Genomic DNA, 25253 nt, shown 5'->3' on the forward strand with positions numbered 1-25253 from the left:
AATTCTATTCATCGGTGGGGGAAAAAACGCCTCACTCGTTTAGACGCGCCACCTACTGGAGGGCGGTGAGCTTTGGCGAAACTGGAAAAATAACGCAGGCTTCATCCAGTCAAGTTTTTTTATATAATTTAATCAAGATAATAAAAACGATGAAATCTTTAAAAGGCTCTAAGAACAATTAGATTTACCCTGACTGACGTGTTCATAAACATATTTCTCACTGTCTTAATTAAGCCATAAATACGTATTTCTATGGCTTAATTAAGACAATGAGAAATACGTTTATATATATATATATATATATATATATATATATATATATATATATATATATATATATATATATATATATATATATATATATATATATATATATATATATACACACACACACACACACAATAGAATGATTTGATAAACCTGGGAGTTCAAGGTTAAGTGAGTTCAGTGGCTGCAAGGTGCACGGGCTAGGTGCCTACTCAACATCCCTGCACCACCACTGTGTTTGGCAGTTGGTTGTTGTGTTTGTTTGCTTTTTGATAACACAATACATAAGGTACATGGTGTAATGTAAATCTTGAGATAACGGGTTGTAAATTGACACTATATAAATATAACTGAATTGAATCTGTTTTAATTAATGTTAAAATGCTGAATAAATTAAATGTTAGGTTTCACATATTGAAGTTTCTCCTGTACAAGACACATAGCTTTACATTACATAAATGTATTTAGGATTTTTTGGTATTTGGTTGGAAAGACAATTTAAATCAAAGTCTCCATCTGCTTGACCCTGCTTGAACTCTCGGTGACCACAGATTTTTTTAGACGATTGAGCCCATGTAATTTAAATAATCCATTTTCAAAACTAAAACTCATACTACTACTTGCAACTTCACAGTACAGCTTCTCCCTATTTCTATCATTCACACTCTGGCGGGTGCTACTGACTCTTTAAACCGCTCTCAGAAACCATCTAATATTGTAGATGCATCATTACGACACACTGCAATCATAACTATTCTTTTTTTAGTAAAAATGCCTCTACACCGAGATTGTTCTTTTTTTGAGAGGATTGAAATAACAATCATAAAGATTGATTGCTAAAAAAAACAACATATAAATGAGTTGAACATTACTACTCATCACTCAGGGAGCGCAAAGCCTAAAGCACAGGCATGCATTAAACATGAAAAATATTTAATCTTGAATAATGATTGTAAAATATAATGTAGTTTGGCATCCTTCTGGAAATCAATTGTCTCTTTACATATTTGTTTAAAAACAATTAACAAAGAAATAATTTAACATTAGATTACTTTAGATCCCAAAGCACAACGTCAAAATATATATTTTTTTAAATTCCTGATTTAAAAGTCTCCGTATGGCAAATGTCACAGTAAACACTGCAGTACGTCTTCCTCAGATCATCATTCCAGTTTCTGCCACTGCTTCAGATAGGGCAGCTCGTTTGGTTTAAAAAAAATGCCTGAGCCATTTCCATAGAGAAGATGCAAACTTTCGAGTCCATTATGACCCTTCTGCAACAAGTCTGTGGAATAAAAGTAAAGATAAACTTATATCATATAACTTCATTACTAACTGAATTTCACCACAGTGCTATTCTGTTCTACTTATATTTTTAAACATTTATTTCTGTGGTTGCTTGTATTCTCTTTTCTCACACATTTTCCTTCCATTAAACTTTCTATTGACATGCATTGGATATAGCATTCTGAACATCCAGCTTCTTTAACAATGACCCTGTGTGCCTTAGGCTCCTTGTGGGATAAGTATTAAAGCCCCATACTGATATAATCTGGTGGAATGCAGTTTGGTTTCCATTACTTGCTTCTCCTTTTATAAAGGTTAGTGCAGCAGATAGTATTAGACAATTAATCAGTAAAAAACAATTCTTATACGTTACATTATAGTTGTAATGTATTATAGATACTTAGCGTTGGATAGGATATGCATCTATAGTGCCTTTTTCCTGATTTTTAATTTTATTTTGCTAATTACTTTTATTCTGTAGGTGTTATCACGCTTCATATTTTGGTGAACTATTTTGAAATGGTTATGACATTCATGCAGTATAAGTCAAGTTTTAAGCAATGCCAGCAAATACAACTTAGCCTATATTTAACTGAGAAAATAATTACATGTATAATATTTCGAAAATAATCAAAAATACTTTTTCATTGTTCAAATCTAAGTGTCGAGGTGGGAATTTCTAAAAACAATAAAACGTAATAAAAAAATCTAACTACCTGAAAATGAGCGATGATGTGCTTTTATTCTGAAAACGAAAATGTTCAGTTCCGCATGTAACCTTTTAAACTTGACGCCCCTTCTATGGGGTCCAAGAGGCGACTGCCATCGATGTGATACTGCAGTTTATACTGCGCATGACCGAGATAACATGCGGATGACATCGCTGTAATAATACAGCCAGCACATGGAAAACTCTTTAATTTATATATTTAAAGAAACAATGTGAGACAGAGGTTCCAGATGTGCCACGTTATATTGCCAAGTAACTTTCTATTAACCCCATCAGCCACCACAGCCCCACTATGATCTATTTTAAATTCTGAGAGATTGTTGAATTTCCTGTTGTGCTTGTGACACTCAGAGTTTTGTGGCTCACAAGTAAGTTTGCATTGTTTATCCATCCATATTTTCTATCCATCCATATCCATATCTTTGCCGCCTTTCTCCAGTGGCCACTGGGCAAGAAGGGTACACCCTGAACAGAGGCATCCGTCACAGGGCAGCAGATACACACAGGACAGGCGATCAAGCATGAACACTCACTCCAAACAGCCGACCAAATAGACCAATTAACCAGACATACCCGTGCTTAATGTTGGGTGATGGGGGGGGGGGGAGCAGGAGCGCCTGGAAAGCAAAAATGCTTGGGAAGAACATGCAAACTCCAAAGAGTTAAGGGAAACTGTGCCACAAGCAGTGCAAAAGAGCTAAATAAATATGTTTTAAAAATAGAGTGACTAATAAACAAAACTAATACAATACTAATAAAATATTATGTAAATAAGTCATGTAAGATTTAAATATGTTTTATTCACTGATTGCTCATAGGCCGATTCCTGAGAGGAATATTCCACAGATCAATAAGAAGAGGCATCAAATGTTCATTTAGGATTATTGCATCAGCCTTGGGTTTCATGCAGTTTTTCCTTCCTATTGTTTTAGTTGGAATAAAATACAACTCATTTACAGCCACCTAAAAAAAAAAAGCTCAATATCATCTTACATCATATGCAGCAATTAAAAACGACCTTGTCAAAACTTATTAAAAACACAAAAAGGAAATAGTCCGTCCTAAAACTACCCAACAAAGAATACAAAAAGTGAGCTGAAGTTATGATAGTAGTGTGATTGCCTCTAAGGCAAGTAGTGAATGTGGTCAAAGATGAAACTGTTCGAAGGTCCAGTCAACTTCACACTAATGAAGGAGAATTTTCTTAAATTATCTGTTTTAAGCCTTAAATTCAGCAGAAGATCTTTACAGCCCATTTGATGACTCAGAGATCGTCTTTAAAGTGTCATCAGAAGAACTGGGACAAAGTTTTACAAAGAAATAAACCCGGGACAAGACAAAACACAGAAAAGCAACTCCATTTTAAACAATTTGATAATTTTTATTGAATAAAGGATTAGGGGTATTAAAACACACATCGGTATAATTACAAAATATATTACATTTTCCTCAATTTTGAAACTGAGACGCACATCGAGCACAGCTAACCTGCAATGTTTCCTGTAAAGTTTCCCTTGAGTTGAGTTTCATTCACTAACATCACAAAAACCACGAGTGACTCTCCAGCGAGTGCTAACATCATCAAGTCAGACTCGTCTTCTTCAGTGAGACTCTTAAGACTCTCCGGTTCCAGTTTCACCTCGTTTGAACTGTAAACAACAGAGAAAAACAGACTTATCCATGCAGCATCTACTCACGCTAGCCTCTTTGTAAGCATTTACAGTAAGAACTTACATTGCCATTAAAACATATCTACCCTATTTCTGTTTTTGCTTTTTTGTCAACCTTCAGATCTACAAACACATTTTAATACCAGACAAAAACAGGTCCTCCTGTAGTGGTCTGTCTTACAGCGGACATGAAGAAGTCTGAAGAAGACTCTCCATAGCAGTCCCCAGAACAGAGCCAGCCAACTTAACTTGTATCTTAACTTGTAACTTAACGTGAGATGGGCCTTTGTTGACCTTTTTTAGGTCAGCAGTGTTTTGTTTTTTAACAATGGAGCTCTCCCATTGCTGCTATGTTGCTCTCTTTCTTATTATTGAATCATGAACTCTGACCTATACTGAGTCGGGTAAGGTCTACAGTGCTTTAGATGCTGTTTTGGAACCTCCTGGATGAGTTGCTAACATGCTCCAGGAGTAATTTTGGCGTGCTGGCTACTCCCGGGAAGGTTCACCACTGTTCCATGTTTTCTTCATTTGTGGATAACGGCTCTAACTGTGGCTCATTTGAGCCTTAAAGTCTTAGAAATGGCTTTGTGACCCCTTCAAGACTGATTGATAATAGAGTTTGTGTCTAATCTGTTCTTAAATTTGTTTAGATCAGGGAATGATGCACATTTTTTTTAGATCCTTTAGCCTACTACATCTTGTCAGACAAATTTTACTTAAGGGATTTCTTGATTCTACACTTTTGTCTGGTTGTGGAAAGTAAATTTAACCCCCCAAAAATGTATGAATAATAAGGAACGCGATTGTTTTTGAACATAGTTGGCTTGGGTAGCTCCCCCCCCCCCCCGAATAAAAACATAATTTTTTAACGACTTTTTTGTATTTCCTCGGTTAATCTTGACATGATCATTTGTTTAATCATCTGAAACCTTTAGATAACACAAAAAGGTAAAAGCAGAGCAAATCTGTAAAGAGGGCACATACTTCTTTTACAACAGTGTATTACTTCAATCAATAAGAATTACAGCTTACCGCATGTTTTAGCAAGTTTCCAGATTTGACAAAGATGTTGGGTTTCTTGAAGGCTAACTTGTGGGATTCAGTGTTGCTCTGCTGGGTGGTCTGCGGCTGAGACGCTGGTTTGGGCTGGGCAGCACTGGATGGAAGTGATGACGGCTGTGATAGGGAATGAGACTGGGGCGGCAGATAACTCTGAGTTGGGTTTGGGGTGTAAGGCACTGATGAACTGTATGGTTGGGGTGGACGGTATTGCTGTGAGGGTGTGTACGTTTGGGAGGGGGTGTATGCTTGAGGGGGGGTGTAGGTTTGGGCTGGATTGTAGGGTTGAGAAGGTGTGAATGGCTGAGACGGAGTATAAGTTTGAGACGGAGTATAAGTTTGAGACGGTGTAAAAGTTTGAGATGGGGTGTAGGTTTGAGATGGTGTGTAAGACTGAGGCAGTGAGAAGTTGGGTGTGCTTTTAATAGGCTGTGTGTGTGGAAAAGACTGAGGTTGTGAGGTGGAGTCAAACAGGGTAGGTGGTGGCGGGGGAGGGAAGCTATCATCGTCGCCATCTTTGGCATCTGGGGACCCGGGTCCTCCGAGGTCATAGTGCCGCTTTCTGAGCTCCCCGAGACGGACTCGTTCCTGCTCCAGCTGGTTCTCAAGCTGCAGCACCTTCACCTGAGGGATTCAGAAAGAACAAGATCTTTGTGAGCTGGGCTCAAACATTGACTTAAGCTCTGCAGCTCCAGTAATGATTTCACAGTAAAAAAAAACAAAAATAAAAACAGAAACTGATAACAAGAAACCTTTTACTTTGCTTACCTGTAGCTATTTTAACATTTCCATACTTTACTTTTGAAGTTTAACTTTTTAGACACTGAATGAATATCCATCACTAGCCACCAGATATTTAGCTTCAAGCTATCGTCCTCAATTATTAATTTGCTAGTTTTTTGCTAACTTATGCTAATGGTGCTTTCTACTTCTACATTTCTGAGGTTAAAAAATGAAGAAAGTCTGAGGTTCCTCACTAGGCCAGACTAATTAAGGCCAAGCCACCCATATAAATAGTAATACCTATTGATAAACCGTAGTAATATCTCTGTTGATAAACAGTTTGTTTGTACTTTTGATAGTTTGAGTTTCAATAAAACAGAGCAACACACAATGTGCATCCTTTGGAAGTAAATTTGTTGTTGCAGTGTTTCAATGTACAAATTGTTAATAATACAGGATTAATGGGCTGTACTACTAATAGATGGTAGTCCAGCCACGCAGTACAAGAATGAACAACTTTCACAGCTTTTCTGGCTTGCAACTAGAAGAGCATTATAAACAGTTATAGCGCTCACGAACAAATCGAATTTATCGACCTGCTCTTCAACATGAACAATGAGAACTGTGTTTTGTTTGTATTTTTTGCAGTTTAAAATCTGCATACAAGCTCATTGTTTTGCAACTAGTGAGACAGAGAACAGGCACAAGGGAAGGGACACAGCACAATACTTGAGGGGGGACAGTGGGACAAGCTTCTTTAAAGAGAGTTGAAAACTTGTGGAGTACCTTTTACAACAAATATAGATCAGACATTAAAGTCTAACCCAGACATGTCCAGACCTTCATACGTGGGTTGTTTAAGTTTAAATGTTTGTGATCCAAATCTTACCCAAACATTTCTGAAAGTGATTTTTATTTTTCTTGATAAAAATCAGTCACCTCCAGCTGGCTTTTTACAAGTAATGACAAAATAGTCTTTTAATGTTCTCTTTCAAAGGAAGGGACTGGATCCTTTAAATAAAGCGTACATTCAATCACTATGTCGTTGTGTTGAGTATTGACATCATTCTGGAACCCAAGGTCTAATTAAACCACATCAACTCAAATTATTCATATTTCTTTTCACTTTTTGGACATCAATTAAACATTTTAATGAAAAGCCTTCCTTTCTTTATAGCTAAAATTGTCTTACTGTTGCTACGACAAATTCAATAGTCTTAAGCAAAGAAATTTTGTCATTTAAGTACCAACTGTGAGCAAACAGTTTTTATCCATCAGCTTGAAAGAAGATATTTTTTAATGTTTACTCATTCCTATAGGTTGTTTGAGCCATCAGCACTAAGCTTGTTGTGTGTTTTCCACTCTTTAAGGCCCAATGTCCCACATGTTTTGCGTGTTCCTGCTTAGCGTATCAGGTTTAAATCAACATCATCTCCAGGCCTCTAGAAAACTTAATGACAAGCTGATGAGGTTATTCCATAATCTAACTCAGGTTTGTTGGGGACACCATTAGGTTAACATTGACATAAAGTTCTCCCTTAACAACCAGAAGGCTAAGGAAATTAGATTTTTATCATATAGGTCTAACCTGAGCTTCCATTTCCTCTTTCTTAAGTTTGATCAAAGACATGCCAGAGAAGTCCATGACACCTGCAGAGACAAACAAACAAAAAAATCAGATGACACATTGGTAGAGCATCAGGCAACACTTGATTTAGTTATTATTAGTTTAAATGATCAGGCCTAATGCCAAAGGTAGTGAAAGGCAGGTTATGAAGCCACCATACTCCTCCTAAGCTACTTCTCTCACCGTGGTCAGAGATCTGCTGCTGCCCATGCTTGGTGGAGGTGACGACTACAGCAGCCATGTCATTCACATGCCGCGAGGCCTGCTGCAGTGTATTCAGTTTCTTATTGTTGCGGTCAGCCTTCACCTGGAATGACAGAGTCATTCTGTGTTAAATCTCAAAGCATTATGTTATAACTTTAATGGAGATGTTAGGCTATTTATAGCTCATAAAAGACTCAATTTTAGAAAGCTTTACAAGTAAACCTAAGAGATCAATACAAGCATATAATCTATTTTGAGGTTTTCAGTTTAATATTCAAGTTACATTCGGCGACTCCCTAAACATGTATCACGCTGCAGCAATGTCTTTAAATATAGAGATAAACAGGGAAATAGTCCAGTGATCTGAACCTGACTGTTCTCAGCTTAACCAACACTGACCGGTGGGTTGGAAACTCAGACATATAATCTTTTTCTGATCAGTTGACGCGGCATAATTAAGCGGTGCCAAGTTGGGCTGACAACAATCTTAAATGTGGAAAATGTTACCATGGCATGAAGATTATGTTCAGGTCAGAGGACGGCAGAGAAGTGAAAAAACAATTTAAAAGGAACCTTCTTGGGCCTGTCTGTGGTTCATTCAGGCAGCGAGACTGTAAGATTTTCAGCGAGTAACAGGAAACCAAGCCAGAGAGCAGAAGAGATGGTCTATGTCCCTTTCAGCTGTCAGCCTCTGTCTGTCATGGAACTGAATTTAAAAATGATGGCAGCCATTGAGAAATCTCAGAATTAAGGTAAGGATCTACCTTTTGCGAGTAAAAAGCTGCACTGATATAAGATTCTAGAGAAAGTTTGAAGTGACAACTCTATATCATTCTGTCTTTGTCTCTCACACGTGGTGTAATGTCGCGTCTACTCCAAATCAAAATATGTAAAGACTGTTCATGCCAGATGGGCAGAACTAGGCAAATATTTGCAAAAACTAAAGATTGGAAATTGGCCCCCGAAAATTTGGATCACTTCATCCATATTTAAATACAAAAGGGAGCTGGATGTCTTTAAAATAGGAATACTTTTACTTGTGTTTGTACCTTGGATGCAGCAACCAGCTGTGCAGTGCTTGCAGCAATCTCATGGGAACAGGCAATGAGCTCCTCGTAGGAACCTTTTTCAGCCACAACCCGGTCAGCCGAGTCTCTGGAAGCAAAGACCATGCAGATCCTTGTCAGCATTACAATTCTTGACACGGCTGTACAGCCTTTAATGGAGATGTTTGAACAGGAAGTCTCAGATTCTTACAGCAGCTGAGTTGCACCCCAGCCCACAGCTTTGGATGCTGAGATGAGTCCCTCAGTCCAGCGAGAGTTTTTGGCATAAAAATCAGTAACAGACGCTGCCCCCTGCAGGATAAGTAAGAACATAGTTCTTTAAATGTTTCGGGTGGAAAAAAAGCATTACTTTAGTTTATATCATCAGTTTCTGCGGTGTTCCCTAGATAAAATATAACAGACTTATTGTAAAACTCATAGAAATCAAGACTTTTTACAATTTTTGTTATCATGATTTTCATAGAAGAATTACAAAAAGAAATTGGCAGGAGTAGTTAAACAAGCATCCACACAGTTGAATAAAAAGAAGGATATATTTGTGCAAAGGCTTTTCTTTATGGGAAATTAAAGCCAGCTGAATGTACAACAGGTGCTGTTTTAGGAAAGACAACTGGGCTAAACTCAGTTTAGTTTTTTAAAAATTACACAAGAGTGAATAAAATATTATAAGCATGAATTAAGAGTGAATAAAATATTAAAATTTATCATTGCAAACTATTAAGGCTATTAGGCAAAAATAATTAAACTTAGCATAACAAGGAAGGAATTCATATAATGGAAAATTACAAACGTAATAAACTTATACGTTTTGTATTTGTTGTTCCATCTTTTTTCCTGTGAAGGGATGGAATAAAATCAAACAGGTCTTTATCATAATAATAATGATAAAATGCACCTTTTTAAATAATTATAACAATAATAATATTTTAATAAAAAAAATAAAGGGGGATAAAAAAATTAAATGAGGTTTGTAATTATTGTGACGTTTTCTACTGTTAGTCTCTATTCATGGGTATAATAAAGTAACTTTCAATTGAACTTCTTTGGGGTCATGTATTGAAATATTAAACATCACACTTATATTTCTGAATCTTACACAACATTAAACTTTACATTTTAATGGCGGATTGAAAACCAAAGTGAATTAAAATAATTTAAAATAAGCTTTGCATTTATTTTCACCTTTTGACTCTATTAGATCGTGTAACACAAATTAAGAAACCCAGTACACACATACGTGTGTGTGTGTGTGTGTGTATATATATATATATATATATATATATATATATATATATATATATATATATATATATATATATATATATATATATATATATATATATATATATATATATATTTATTATGTGTACCTTAAACAAGCTGTTTGTATTGGATTTGCCACATTTAACAGGCGAAATAAACAAAAATGTAATATTGTTAACGTCAGTATTTGAAATCCTTTAATTTGTTTCGAAACTTTTCTATTCCAATCAGTGATGTCTGATCTAATGTGGTTATTGAACATCTCCAGGTTAATGTAGAATTACTCAGTTTCAAAACACACTGCGGGGAGGTTGAAAAGTACGATGTGATCTATTTGTTGAAAACAAAATAAAAATGTCTTATTCAGCCTTTTTTCGCAGATTTTCAGAAGACAATTTCTTAGTAAACCTTCATGAGGACGGAAGAATTTCTCAGATTCTTCTCCTCAAACGGACCTAAAGGAAGTGTGCTTCCTTTAGGTTTCAAAAACAGAGACAGAAATGTATTCAGCAGGTATTTAGGTGTTGGTGTTACAGGAAGTCCAGTTTTCGGTCTTCTGTGTCGGCCCTCCAACCTGAGTTAGAGAAACTCACCCTGCCTCCTTCCACGATGTCTTTCTGCAAGTCTGTAGAGGCTGTGACCAGCATATGAACAGCCTGGAGGGGATGGAGCACAACAGAAGATTTTGTTAGTGCGGATTCGTTACCCTGAGCTCACGGTGAGCAGCTTGGTTCAGATGTGTTACCTTCATCAGATCCGAACAGGATCCCAGGATGCTGTGATGAAACAGACACAGAAGTCAAACGTACAGCAGCAGGAGAAGGATTGTTGTTTTTCTACAACTACAACTTATTTTATTCTTTCATTGTTTTTTGTCCGTTGAGTACTTTGAGATTTTTCAAATGTAAAGTGCAATACAGATAATGATTATGATTATTATGAAGCAGGAAAACACCCTATCAACCCACAGCATCATCTTACCTCTGGTTGACTTCCAACTTTAGACCACTGGTGTCTCTCTTCGCTTGGTTCAGAATCTCCTAAACCAAACAAATGGAAACAGATGCTTCAGCATCAGTAGCTGCAAAGGTTACAATGCTGCAAATGCAGGAGTTCAACCAGATTCTACGAACTGTGTGTGTATATATATATATATATATATATTCTGTAACAGCATTGGTCCTTACGTCCATTCGCAGCACAGCCTCCTCAATGGCAGTGGACGTAGCCACCATTTCTTTATCCACCATGCTTCCCAGCTCTTCCTTCAGCACATCCTGTCCTTTTGGGCGCAAATCCTAAAAAATAAATATACAGTTAAAGCACTGACGAGAGCTTCAGCAGCCCAAGGTGGAACGAGTTTCAGCCTGAGCCATCTCAGTTTGAGACGGCAATAATTAGGAAAACAAGAGAGCTACGGGTTTCGGGTTGAACAGCTATGGCAACTGAATGTAATACTAATAACAAGGATCACATGAAAATAAAAACACATTAAACTGATTGCCAACTTAATATATGAAGGAGCTCAACAGGTTTGATCCTGTCCACTTTTTCGTGGTTGCCGTTAGCCGGCCAAAATCATCTTGATTGCGATGCAGATCAGCTGTACCCCAACTTTAGTACTAATTCGACATGGGCTGGTTCCTGGTATAAAGCTATAACAAGGTTTGAAAAAATTGACATTTTTAAATTTGCTAATTTTTTCCGTCCTTTTATTTGATGCGAGAGAAAGGACGGGTGGTGAAGCGTTTTCTCCAACCTTATAAAGCACGGAGTGGCACAGCCCCTCCCCCACCTGCTGCTCCGCACCGTTGCCCCATCCTACGGCGGTCACTCTTAGTGAGGTAACGCCATTTTAAAACTGCACTTGGCGAGCTATGAGCAGCCGGTCTGTTCAGCAGCTAACTGCTGGCTCTACCTGAGCAGATAGCCTGACTAATTACCCAGCTGACCTGAGCTTATCATGCTTGCACTATTTGATATTTTTGCTTAAACAGGATCAAAACAATCGCCATTGTGGGAAAAAAACATTGAACAAAATATCAATAATGAATGTATCTATTTTTGTTTTTGCAACCACTAATTCAGCAAGAGTCTATCCAACTGCACTTGAAATATGACATCCGATCCAATGTTGCAGCCAATATACATCCTTTGTGAATGCCATGTTGCAAAAAAAATGATACTGTGATGACAACTGTGATGGAGTATATCGTGCCTCTCTGCCTATGAGTTTTCAGATGTGTCACCTGTTAACCATTGTCAATATTTCTACTCGCCGCTGTCGGTTCTTCCTATTGCCTCACTCAGAGCTACACCAGTCTGTCCGGTCTTGTTATTGTGATTAATTAGCGTTGCATCCCACCTGTCCCATGGCCAGGATGCGCTGAACAATGTAGCGTACGGCAGACGGATCCGCTCTCTGCAGATTGGCCTGAGATTTCAGGTCGTTCAGGTACTGCAGGCAGTTATTCGCACATTCCCGACAGCTGTCCGTTAACGCTGGAGGAGACAAGCAAAGACCATCAGAGAGGACCTGAGCGTTTATGGAGGACCGCAACACCCGGTGGAAAGGTGCGTCGCTTACCGTTGGCATGATCGATGGGAGCCGAGTGCGACGTCGCGGCGCCGTTTACAATGGTGTCGGCGGCGAGGTGGGAGAACTGGGTGACGGCTCTCAGCAGGCCACTGGCGTCTGTGACGCATAAAAAATTAGTTGGGCTCAACATCTGAGCTGAATACGTGAGCATGGTATGCCTGACTCACCGTTCCTGTTTCCCAGATAGACCATGTGGCTCTGCTGCATTTTATCAATAGAGCCCAGCGTAATTTCAGCTCGGTTTATCAAATAATCTGCAGAGACAGGAGGTCACAGGTTATATGTGAGGCTCAAAAATGTACATTTTGAGAACATTTAATGTCAATTTCAAATATTGGTTGCTTTTGTCACCGGGGTCTGTGTGCTGGATCATTTTGGCTCTTTATAGATGTGTGTAAACCTTGTTTGGTTCACGGAGCAATGGTTTTCAAACCAACAACTTGACTATGACTTTTAAAAGAACTGGAACAGTAAATAAATTCAAAGTTGAGCACATGGGCTTAAAAGTATTTAAACATGCATAAATATACACGAAAACCCCAACAGTTCACTATTATCCATTTTATAAACCTAAGAACACTGTGACAACTGTCTAGCATGGTGGTGATGGCATCATGCTGTGGGGTTTTTGTACTGGTGCACTGCACAAGGTAAGTGAAGAATAATGAAGCGGAGAAGGACAACCTATTAATTTTTAGTGGAAATGATAAACGACTGCTAGAGATGGGCACGGATAAAGAATGGATGGATGGAAATGAAAAACTTCAAAGCTGAAACTTGGACACAATGACTGTCCCAACAGATCAAAGATCCCAAGCTCACCATCACAGCTGGTTTTGGAATGGATATAATTCAAAATCCTCTACAAAAGAGATGCATTGAAAATGTTTCGCCAATGCTTAACAGCAAAGTTGTGCACCGATTTTCTAGTTTGATTTACATTTCATCTAAAAAAACAAGAAAAAAAAAGAAATATTTAAATTCAAGCAAATCATTAAAAGTCTATAATTTATGTGACCGTTATACTTAATATGAGGGAATCTAAACTTCACCACTGAAGTTTTTTTTTGGTGATATGCCTGAGATTATTAACAAGATTACATAAAGTAAAGAATATTCTATTAACATTAAAAAGTAGTGGCACATGCCTGAATTTCACTCCAACACTCAGGTTTGGTATTTGAACCTACAACCTGGTTCACTAGACGTACACAGCGGAGGATTAACCGAGAGCCTCCAGTCCCCTCAGCTACAGCAGAAACATTATTTAGCTAAAAGTTTAGTTTCCATCCAATCAACACCACATATTCACTTAATTGTTTATAAATTCCCTCCTTTTAATAACTAGAGTGAAATAGATAGAAAGGGAAAACAATCAACCGTATGTTAGGCCTTGGGTTCCAAAACCTTTGGGCAACTATACTAGGAAACCATGCAATATGTAATAATATTTATTGTGACAAGGATGAGTCTTGCGATAAATAAATAATAAAACGGTGTTAGTGTCTTTCTGCTTTGGTTTCATAGCAAACATCTAGAGTTTTTACTATGTAGCTCACTGGTTTTCACCTCTAATTCTTGTTAAGCTGCATCAAACAAGTGTCACCAAATATATTCCAGCCAGAAAGCCTGAACGCATGCTACTAAAATAATTAGCCAACGTGTTTTTTGCAGCTCATTCATTTTTTATATGCAATATGCCATTATACAGTAATATCGCGATAAACAATGTGTGTATTTCTGTGTTGTAACTGGTGTGTTGTTGTTTTTTTTACCCGGTGAACTGATGCAGCGGACATGTATGGGGTCGTCCAGTTTGGCCACGGCGTCCAATATGATGCCCTCAGCTTCCACAACCGCACACTGAAGGAGACAGAACTGTTCGCTCTGCAGCTTCTGGGCCAGCTCGCCCTCCCGACAGGCCTGCCTCGACAAAACACAACCCTGTCAGTACGCCAACCCAGCCACGAGCGGCGGCGAGCTCCACGGTCCCGCACCTGCTGCTGCAGCTGGGCGTGTAAGCTTCCCAGCTCCATGCTGCTCCGCTGCCTCTCCTGCTCCAGGGTGCTGTGCTGGAGCTGAGCCTGTTGTCTCAGCGAGGTCAGCTCTGCCTCCTGCTCCCGAACCGATCGCAGCAACGCGTCCTTCTCCGCCTGCAGACCGGCCAGCGCGCTGTTCAGCTGCGTGCCGCTCTAAAGAGGGGGGGCATGAACAAATTACAGCCAAAGGAGGGTGCATCAGGAGACAGAAAAGCTTCCAGGAGACAACCTGACCATTTCTCTGCTTTGCAGCAGGGTGTTCGCTCGGGTCAGCTCTGCTCGGGTGGAGTCCAGCTCTCGCTTCAGCCTGTCGATCTCCAGCTTCTGCTCCGCATTTATGGCAAGCTAAGCAAAGCAGGAAGTCTGTTACCAAGATATGCAGAAAAATGCTTCTTATTTCCCGCCTTAGCATCACCAGACTGAGGCCCACTATGTGTGTCGGATCAGAAGCACTTCACGTCACAAGCGCCCAGTGTTCCCGCTTCCTCATTCATGCATTTAGATGTAGAGCGCTGGAAGCATGCGGTGCCAGCGGTGCGTACCTGCTGCTGCAGCTGAGCTCTGAGGGCCTCCAGCTCTCGGGTCATGCGCTCTTTCTCCAGGTCCATGGAGCCCTGCTGCTGCTGGGCCTGCTGCCTCAGAGAGGACAGCTCTGCGTCTCTCTCCGTCGCCGAGCGAAGCAGCGCGTCCCGCTCTGCCTGAAGAGCGGCCAGGCTGCTGCTCACCTGGGTCCCCTCCTGAGGAGAACGCACAGAGAGAGAAAGAGCAATGAGGCGAACGAGCAAGGCCATCCCTTCCTGAGGGTGTGAGACGTAGAGGCGGCATGAAAGGCTCAGCTTTATCCAGCACCGCCGCTTTGCTGAAAGTCTCTCTGTGAACAAGCTGCACACCATATACAGCGTATAAGTTGTCTTCGTCAGCTGTACGTCTGCAGAAGCTTGGCTCAGAGATCTAACTTCGTATTTGTGTCGGACTTTTCAGGTTCCCTATCTTTGTTCAGCTCAGTGTCGCTCGAGACAAGCTGCCAATAAAACAATGAAGTGATTTAAACTCGAAACCACAACAAGCCTAAAACGTCCAAGACCAAAAACCACTGAGTAAATAGAAATGGACTAACGCCGTCATAGATCATTTAAATACCCTCTTTATTAAGTCTTTCACATTTCTAAAATTCATTGTTGTTATAAATAATTGTTGTTTTTTTTACTGTGGATCCCTTACTGTTCTCTTTTTAATCCACCTGACTGGGTCCCTTTATATTGGAAGCCCCCAAAAGGTGCGGCCTGTCTATGGCTGGGGTTCTGTTCACATTACTAGTTCACAGTATCTAAATTTATTTAAACAATTGTCCAAGAATGTTAGGCAGTGATATTTAATGCTTCCATATTTAATAGTTAATGCCGCCTCTGCTCCCGCCAGGAAGGCCAAATCTCGTTTTTTTTATTTTTTTTATTAAAGTTATTTATTGCTCTTAAAAATAAAATTAGAAATGACAAAAAAAAAAAACCTGATGGTTCGGTCGTAGCTTTACCAAAACTGCAGATTAAGCCGGGGGTTAAGCAGGTTATCTGTTACAGCCAGCTCATTCTCAACTCGCTAAAAAGATCTGCTTAAAGCAATTAGTAGAAAATCTGCAAGAAATTACTAAAATGAGTAACGTTTAACGCTTGCTAACGTGTTTTTATAAAGTTCCTTTGATTATTTAATGTATTATTATTTAATTATTTAATTTGAGACACAGTCAGAAGGGCTCCACTCTATAGGTTTAAAATGAACGTTTCATCAATCTTCCTGAAAACGTGATGTAATAAAGAAGGTTTGGTGAAAAGCTAAAGCGTTACCTTCTCTTTGGCCTCCAAAGCGCTGCGGAGCAGGGCCATCTCCGCTCTCTGCTCCAGCATTTCTTTATTCAGGCGCTCCACTTCCTGCTGCTGATTATTCATCTGTTTGACAGAGAAGCGACTCTTCAGTCCAAACGGATCGCGTTACATGGCCGTCTCAGGGGCCGCGCCACCTTTAGTATGAGAGGTACTCACCGCGGCATTTCTCTCCCGTCGCAGACTTTCCACCTCGCTCTCCAGCTGCTGCTTGGCCCTCAGCAAATCATCGTGGCCTTGCTTTGTACCCGACAGCATCCTGACTGTTTCCGCGTTCTGCCGCAGAACACAAACACCCCCGGTTAGGAATGAAACAACAACAATAAGGCTTCTGAAAGTGAAACGGAAACGCCGCTAATCCACCTTCTTCATCAGATCGGCGTGACTCGTCACCAGCTCCGCGTGTCTCTCTTTCAGCTGCATAAACCGGACCTCCGCAGCCTGAGCCCGGCCTGTTTGGAGACGAGAAAAGGGAAAGGAGCCCTTCAGTGATGGCCAGCCGCTGCCCTGTAGCTGGTTCCCGCTCACGCCAAAATGGTCTACTCACTGTCCGCCTCCTTGTATCCGATCTGAGCGCCGACGTTGGCCACATTAGTGCTGCGTAAGGCCTCCACTTCCATCCGCAGGTGTTCGTTTTCCACCAGCGCGACCTGCTTGTGGGTGCGCTGCTCTTCAACCTCCGCTTCCAGGCGGTTGACTTGAGCCTTTAACTCCACCATACATCTCTGAGCCTGGAGAAAAACGGGAAAAGCCCTGATTATAACCACAATCACTGCTTTGAAAAGTGTTCTCTCCCTCCCCCATCGGAAACTGTTTAGTGGCGTCACAAACGCACATCTGTGTGTGTTTTTCCCTGAACTTTTATGTGACAGAGCAACACAAAGTAAGGCAGAATTGTGAAAAGAGTGACAATCATTAAATGTATAGCTTGTAGAAAAGCGTTTTCACTACATCTAGAGCTACAGCTCTTTAGGGTTGTCTTTCTTCCAACTTTGCAGATCTATCTAGACACTGAGAAGCTGGCCGGTCTTCTTGACAAAATAGCTAAAATTCAGGCAGACGGGATGAAGAGCATCTGCGAGCCACAATTTTTCTAGTCTTACCACCAATCCTCTATTACATTTAGCTTCTAGCTTCAGTACAAACACACATGCTTTGATCTAAACCAGGGGTCATCAAACTTTTTCCACCAAACTCTCCAAGCTAAAAGCACATGGGGGCCATTTAAGAAAATTTTTTTTTATTGTTTTCCTTTGATCTGCTCAGCAATAAATTTTAAACTTTACTGAAACAAAGTAGAAAAGAATAAATTTAGGTCCAACACACAGTTTCACAACTTTTTGGGGTCTTGTCTTTTCTGTCATGTTGGTTTAGAAATAGTTTTTGGTCTCTTCCCGGCAACAAATAGAAAAATGTTTTTCAAAAGTAGTCGCTGGATGTCTGTGGCCCTGCTTGCCAAAATGTTCAAAAAGAAAACCCTTTGTTTACTACTCCATTTAAGAAAATTTAAATTTGTTATTTAAAACATCACCCTTCGAAAATTGCAAATGGTGTCCATCTGCTTCTGTTCTGCTGCGTTTGCTGGAGGCTTTAAACACAACGTGGAAACCATTTTCCTTTGCCTTAAACTCAAAAGATAAAACCCTGCTGTGTCTTGGTCGTTTAGACCAAATGCCAATAAGATAAACTGAAAGTTAGTTTCTGGCTGTCACATGACAGAAATGCTAATATCAGCTTGATTTGGAGCCTGTACTGGCTTTTGGTCATTCGTGGTATCAATGTGAAGAAAGAGCGTAACCCAGCACCTACAACGCAGGACAACCCCCCCCCCCCCCCCCCCCCCCACTTACCTCACTCTTGATGAGGTCTATCTCTGGTTTCAGCGCCTCAAGATTCTTATAGCCATTGCTCTCGGTTTCTCTGTGCTCCACAGTCGCCTCGGCTCCTCCCATCTGGCTCAGCAAATAGTACTGCTGTATAAAAAGCCAGATTTTAGCTCAGCTTACAGGAACAAATAGTTCTTTTAAGTCATATCAAAGCGCACCTGAGGCATCTGGGCCGTTTCTCTAAACTCTGGCACCGTCTCCACTTCGTCCTCCGCCGGACGATCCTCGCCCGGCATCAGCACCACCGGCTTTTTGTACTCAGCCAAGGCAGCGGCTCGGAGGAAGTTTGGAGGGGCCTGGGGAGCGGGAATAAAACGATTTATCGTCTGAAAACCTTCCTAAATGACAGCGTCAGTCGTGCAGATGGGAGGAAGTAGCCAGTCACTTACATCGGGGAGATCTGGGATCTGGATAATACTTTTAAAGAACTCAATTTCTCGGGCCCTGTTGAAGAACTGTGTGAGACTGCAAAAGAAAATAAACATGTAAATAAAATAAACTAAAGAAAAGCATTTGGTACAACAGACTGCGTTGTCCAAGCAGCTCAGATACATGATTAGTAATTAATAGTTTCAGTTGTCCCAATGATGCAGGAGACCAACCTCAGGAACAGGTCACGGAATCTCTCTCGATGCCCGAGAAGCACATCCGGAGAGATGCCTGTGAAGGCAGGATTTTTACGAGGGTCAAAGCCGACTCTGACTGTGTCTGAATGCGTTAAGACTGGAGCAAAGGATTCTCACTCACGGCTGTGCAGTTTGAAGAGCAGCCGGACGGAGAAGTGGTAGAGGAAACTGCAGTCCAGTATGAGGGGGATGAGAGGGGTCAGTCGGCACTGTCCGGCCGGGGTGGTGGACTTGGCCCCGTTGGCGTCCATCTGTCGGAGAGCTGTAAGCACGCAAAAGACAACAGCACATTTTTGTAACATTGTGTTTTTTAGCGAAGCTTCCTATCATAAACCCTTTATCTCCTGGTGCAGATGACCAGAATGGTCTCCGTTTTGGTTCACTTGTGGTTTGTGGAAGGCTCTTTAATGTGGATGCTGCCCCGTTGAAACCTGGACCGATTTACCCAAATGCGTTACAGCTGAACTCATTTGAAACAAAGAAGTTGCATCCGTTAGCAAAACGTGGTCATGTCCATTAAACATAGACGCCAAATTAAAGGGAGTGACACTTTTGCGAGTTCTCATCGACGCAAACGTGCGATAAATCCTTCAGCTTTGCAGGGCCACTGGACACAGGACCGTCTGTGAAGCACAGAGTTCCCCAATGCACTGAAGGTGGTTGTGGTAAGGGTAAACAGATCTCTCAGCTTTGTGTTTCATCATACATTTGAGAAGCAGGAGTGTTTATCGTGTTTGATTTAAAGCCGAAGGTGTTCAAAGATCTAATCCTGCGGAGCGGGACACACCACACCACCACATGTCCTCTGCTTTCTGACAGAAGCTCAGCCTCAGTCCAGCTGAAGGCTGCTCTCAGCAGAAAATGGTGCGATGCCCTCCTGTTTGTAGCACCTGCAGTCTTCACTAGGTGGCGATGACAGCTACCGCACTAAAGTCTAGATCCACGTATTATTAAATCTAAATGCACAAGGGATAAGTGTACCGCTTTCCAAATATAACAATGCTTTTTTTTTTTATTAAAGTCTTACTCGTCTCAGCCATCTTCAGTCCAGCGTCCAGGTAATCCAGCAGCTCCTGAGTCATATCCAACCTGCAACACACGAAACAGGATGATGACAGGGAGCTGCTGACTCGGTAATACCAGCTCTTTTTTTCTTTTCTTTTTTTTTTTTTTAGAAACAAAAGGACTAGAGTTAAAGAAAGGATTACATCAAAAGGCAAGAAGAGGATGACAATAAACTGGATGACATAAGTCTAGCAGAGGTCAGGAGGAAGCAAACTTACACTTTGGTCATGTCGGTTCCTGCTTCCCTCTCCAAAGTCTCATCGGTGGCCTCGAGGTTACCTGGGATCACTTTGTGCTGTTGAGGAAAAGTCACACGTGTTACGCCGCAGGCTTCTTAATGCGTTTCCGACTGGTTAAATGGGGACTGGGGCTTAAACTCTACAGTTTCCCTATCAGGGGTAGTTGAGGTACCTCATAAAATGAAAACATTTTTATCTGGAAGAGCTGAAATCAAAGCAGCCCGCCTAACTTTCCAGGAAATGTTTAAAGACCAGAAAGAATCAACTCCAAGTGAAGCGCCTTTGGTCTGTTAGCTCTGCCCTCCTCTGAACCACCACAAACTGATAAGTGCCTCACGTTGGTCCAGCACCAGACTACGATGTTGTCTCTCGCCGGGAACTAAACTTGGACCTCAATGTTTCCCCTTTTCACAACAAACAGCTGCTGTTTGGGTAGAAACTGGTTGGTGGTTCCTCTCCTGGCACTGGGCTCTGAATGTCTCAGTGGGTTCCTCACTTGGACTTCACCAAAACAAGCCCCTTCTAGGCCTGCTGGCATGCATGAAAAAAGGCTTGGCTTTCAGTTTAACAATAAAATTTTTTGTAAATGTTCAGGAATTGGTTACAAGTCCCTTCAAAAGCCGTCTAGGCGATCGGCGCAAGAAGATTCAGGTTCTTGAGCACAATCTAAGATGTACTGATCTGCTTCTGAATAAAACCCTTCAGCTTCAGGGTCAGAAGGATAGCGCTTGGAAATGGTTTAAAAATGTAAAAGGTCATCAGCTTCAGGATGAAAGATTATTTCAGCTCAATCTAATGTCAAGATGAAGGCGTTTTGGACAACACCGTAGTACAAAAGTCTGATGTCTATAATGCCAGGCAATTAAATCAAAGAGTTGGAGATCCCTTGTTCTTTTCGGTTTACACTTTTTCTTCTGCTAAATTGTGCAAAAAGCAAAGCTGCAAATGCATTTATCTCAGAAGATTTGGGTGTTCCGTGTAAATGGAAAACGCTTTACATCGTTTTCCATTTACACGCAGAACAGGATCACGCATTTGCAAATGTGCAACCGGACACACTCAACGGCAGCAGAGGCCATTTACATCTACACAGTGAGACAGAAGAGAGACCTACCTTCGCATGAAACTCCATTTTGAGGTGGAGGTACTTAGCAGACAGGGCAACAATGTGCCCATATCGATCATGCAGGTTTCCCTAAAAAAAAAACAAAAAAAAAAAAAACAATAGCTCAGAGGGTCGGAGACGTTACTTGTATGAGCCTTTCCGGTTTGTTAAAAACAATCCACCGAATGAACAACTGTGTAAACAAGCCTATCTTTTCTACATGTAAAGTTAAAAGCTTAACTTTTTTTTTTGTTATATACACAAATTCTTGAAAAAAAAAAGTTCTCATGCAGACTTTTGGTTAAGCACACTCTGATTTCTTTAAACCTGCTGACATTAAAGGGTCCACGCAGACGCCTTAATTTAAGCTTATTTCTCCCCCGTGATGGCCACTCACCCACAGGACCCCCATGTCTCTGATGGCGCGGCTGTGTCTGTGAGAATCTGTAACAACCTGTGGATGGGAGGGAGACGGACGAGGTTAAACGTGGTTATTGTTGAACAGGCCGTTACGTTTGACGGGGGCAGAGAGCAAATGCAGCCTGCGACGTACATTTTTGTGGCCCTCCCTGAGCACTTTGTGCAGCAGATAGCAGATCTTCCAGCTGACCATGGATTGGCTGGACAGAGGCAGGTTCACCACGTAGGACCAGAAGGTGGTGGCTCCGCCCTCCTTGTGAGTTCCCAGAATGATATCTCGCCGTCTGTCAGGGAAACTCCCGAGCACAAGATGCGCTGATGCAGAAACACTTTGCACAAGTTCCACAGACTAAACATTCACTAAACTCTTATTCATAAAGGAGCCTCTTTGTTACATGTGGATCTACTTCAACTGTCATATAAATCTGCATCAGGCTTTCATCGTGACGAGTGATAATAGGTTAGGCGATTGGCATTTTGCCCTTAAGTAACCCTGCAAAGTGAAGATGTCAGATTTAGATTATTTTTACCATTTCACCTTTTGTCTTCAACTGATACCGACTCAGCACCGGTCAAGTTTTGAATGTCTCATATTGTAAAACAGAGACAGGTAATTTTTGAATCTCAGCTCAATCTTGATTTTTAAAACGACCTATAGCTATTATTCCACCCTTTAAAAAGAAAAGGCTTTCAAATAAATCCTTAAAAGCTTAAAATGAATGACATTCATACTCGCTGAATCTAACAAGAAGTGTATGTGTCCAGGACTTTGAAAAGGTCTTTTTCCTCCTAACAGATTTCTTCTCTTTGCTCTTTTGTCACACGTTGATCATCTAACAGATTTTATAATTAGATAAAGATAACCACTGTAAATATTAAAAACTAGTTTTCAAATGATGACATAGCTTACTAAAGGGAAAAATCTATCCACATCAGCTGGCCAAAATTAACACAAATACCTGCTGTACAACTAAGACAGCCTTTCAGAAAAAGAACATTATGTTAAGAATTAAACATGGAGGTGACAGTGTGATGATTTGGGGCTGAATTGTGTTTCAAAACCTGAATAATTTACCTTACTGGATGAAATCATAAATTCTGCTCGGCTAGAAAGTCCTGAGGGAGAATGTCTGCTCATCAGCTTGTGATCTTATTAATCTAGATCACTTGGGTTATTCAGCAAAATTATCCATATTATACTAGTAATTACTAGATGGCCTAGTCCAAGTCTGGACTTTAAAGGCCAGCTAGATAGATTGGGGGTAATTTGTTTTTCACACAGGGCTAGGTTGGTAGTAGTGTTTTTCCTTTATTAGAAGAAAGCCTAATTTGTAAACAGCCATTTCTGTTATTTGGGTTATCATTGTCTGATATTAAAATACGTTATTGAGGATCAGAAATATGTCAGTGTGAAAAAAACGCATAAACAGAGCAATCTCTGAAGTGGCAAATACTTTCTCACAGCTCCCCATGTATGTATGTTTGATCTTTTAAAGCCCTGAATTTATTCATTTTTTTTTAAATGTGTTGCAAACATAGGGTCTTTCATTAAATTATTTAGAAAGGGTTTTACCAGAACTCTCAGATATCCTAATTTGTGTCAAAATGTTAAAACACACACACACACACACACACACACACACACACACACATACATACATACACACACCATATACATACATATATATATATTAGGTATGTATGTACATATATATATATATATATATATATATATATATATATATATATATAGATATATATATATATACATACATACATACATACATACATACTATAGTATAATTATATATATATATATATATATATATATCTATATATATATATATATATATATATATATATATATATATATATATATATATATATCCCACTAAAAAGCCATTGTTTTTAACATCTTTTCCTGTCCATAGAATAATTTTCTAGGTTAAAAAAGCAGCATATTGTTATAAAAAACACAGTCTGTTTTATCATATATACATTTTAAAAGGATACTGCGCACATATTTCTCTTTAGGTGGAACTTCAGCTGTGGTGGCAATTTTGCTGATGCTTTGGAGCTGAAAGAAATGAAACAGCAAAGCGTTTAAATCCCACCGCTTCCCATCAAATCAACACAAAATAAAAATAAAAACATAGATCTGTGTATCTGGTGTTTAGTTATTGGTATAACATTTTAAAAGGATAGGCAAAATCTTTTTCCTTTTGGTGCATTCACTTTGACTAAATGCCAATTCAGAAGGCTGAAGCTAATGGTTAGTCAAAGTGGGGCCAAAGCAAGAGTGTTTCCTCTAAAGCATTAAAGACAACTCATCAAATTTAGCAACGGCTCATGATGCTATTTTAGAAACTTTAAAATTTGTTTTCCATTGAACGCTGGGGGTATTTAAGTGGAAAACTACGTTGGTCCATGGTCTTGCAACAATAACCTTTCCATGTGTAACACCAACTACAATATAACCATATTACATGCATTTGATCGAGATGACTGTAAGGAGAAATAAATGTTTTAAGAAAAAGCAATAAGAAGGCACTTACACACTTTTTCAGGTTTTTTTTAAAGATGAATTAGTCTAGTTTATATTGTAAATCACATGGGAAGGCCATTGTTATGGACAAGGGAGAATCCCAGTCAAGCTCCATCTAAATAATCATCTAGCACAAACATGACGATGGGTTAAAAGTTTATAAAAAGGTACTGACATGAACTTCTATAAGATTTTATATACTGGAGTTGTCTGAACATGACAGACGTTTGCCTTTGTCTTGGCCCCGCTGCGACTAGCTGTTAGCTTCTGGGGGAAAAAATAGTCTGACTTTATAGAAATGAGAACGTCTAAGTGATGTAATATACTACAAGGAAGATATTGACAGCTTATAACCACTTAATAGAACCCTACTTAATAAATAAAACATGAAAAAAATGAATAGAGCCCTTTGATATATCAAAGTAAAAATGTTTAACTTTTTAAGTTCTGTTGGTTTTTAGCTGTAGAACACACATTTTGAGGCAGCATAAGTTTCAAAACTAAAAAAAACATTGTGACAAATCACCGAGCTGACGCAATACAACATTTTAGGAAAAAAAAAAAATCACTCAAACAGACAATTTCCTAAGTTGACTGGCAATTTTAACACTCACCTGCTGTTTGCCAAACTGTTCTTTCTCTGCAGCCAAGGCCTTCTCCGTTTTATTATCATTTTTGTTCTTCGGTTTACTCATTTTGTCCCCTTACAGTAGGACGAATAAATCCAAGGTGAATCTACTTCTAAACCCAGCTCTTAACCTGAGCTATCCTCCGTGGCAAAAAAAAAATCTAAACAAACTGAAGGTGAGTCAGGTCAACAGATCACTCCAGTTAAACTTGATTTTCACTTGTGCTAAACGACATGGGTACTTTTCAAAATAAAGCCTTAAAGTAGGAATAAATATCTTCAGAATGCAAAGCCACCACACATTAAACACAGATTAAACTAAAA

The 25253-nt window shown here is 39.9% G+C and overlaps 1 protein-coding gene across 2 annotated transcripts; it reads right to left on the reverse strand.

Moving 5' to 3' along the window:
• Positions 1 to 3640: 3640 nt before the first annotated feature.
• LOC105931123 (huntingtin-interacting protein 1) lies at positions 3641 to 25227 on the reverse strand. 2 transcript variants are annotated; one of them, XM_012869663.3, is made up of 33 exons: positions 24916 to 25227; positions 23770 to 23833; positions 21890 to 22032; positions 21734 to 21790; positions 21346 to 21426; positions 20211 to 20287; positions 19955 to 20016; positions 19049 to 19189; positions 18904 to 18961; positions 18691 to 18766; positions 18460 to 18597; positions 18266 to 18385; positions 16963 to 17146; positions 16779 to 16867; positions 16575 to 16691; positions 16380 to 16481; positions 15081 to 15275; positions 14773 to 14883; positions 14497 to 14691; positions 14275 to 14422; positions 12667 to 12753; positions 12488 to 12595; positions 12266 to 12402; positions 11088 to 11198; positions 10882 to 10940; positions 10646 to 10676; positions 10494 to 10556; positions 8828 to 8928; positions 8620 to 8725; positions 7550 to 7673; positions 7328 to 7389; positions 4990 to 5640; positions 3641 to 3933 (listed from the first exon to the last, which is right to left on the reverse strand). In XM_012869663.3, exons 1-33 carry the CDS (start codon positions 24994 to 24996, stop codon positions 3898 to 3900), a joined length of 3915 nt encoding a protein of 1304 aa, XP_012725117.2. In that variant the 5' UTR covers positions 24997 to 25227; the 3' UTR covers positions 3641 to 3897. The 2 variants fall into 2 exon arrangements, with proteins under 2 accessions (XP_012725117.2, XP_012725116.2); XM_012869662.3 differs by having other exon boundaries at positions 18266 to 18388.
• Positions 25228 to 25253: the final 26 nt, after the last annotated feature.

The sequence above is a fragment of the Fundulus heteroclitus genome, chromosome 8, assembly GCF_011125445.2.
Source record: "Fundulus heteroclitus isolate FHET01 chromosome 8, MU-UCD_Fhet_4.1, whole genome shotgun sequence".
NCBI lineage: Eukaryota > Metazoa > Chordata > Actinopteri > Cyprinodontiformes > Fundulidae > Fundulus > Fundulus heteroclitus.

Coding starts and splice junctions, on each gene's coding strand:
- LOC105931123 (XM_012869662.3), bottom strand. CDS start 24,996: ATGAGTAAACCGAAGAACAAAAATGATAATAAAACGGAGAAGGCCTTG. Junction 21,427..21,733: donor GAGACATGGGGGTCCTGTGG/GTGAGTGGCCAT, acceptor TTTTTTTTTTAG/GGAAACCTGCATGATCGATA. Junction 18,598..18,690: donor AGATCCCAGATCTCCCCGAT/GTAAGTGACTGG, acceptor CCCGCTCCCCAG/GCCCCTCCAAACTTCCTCCG.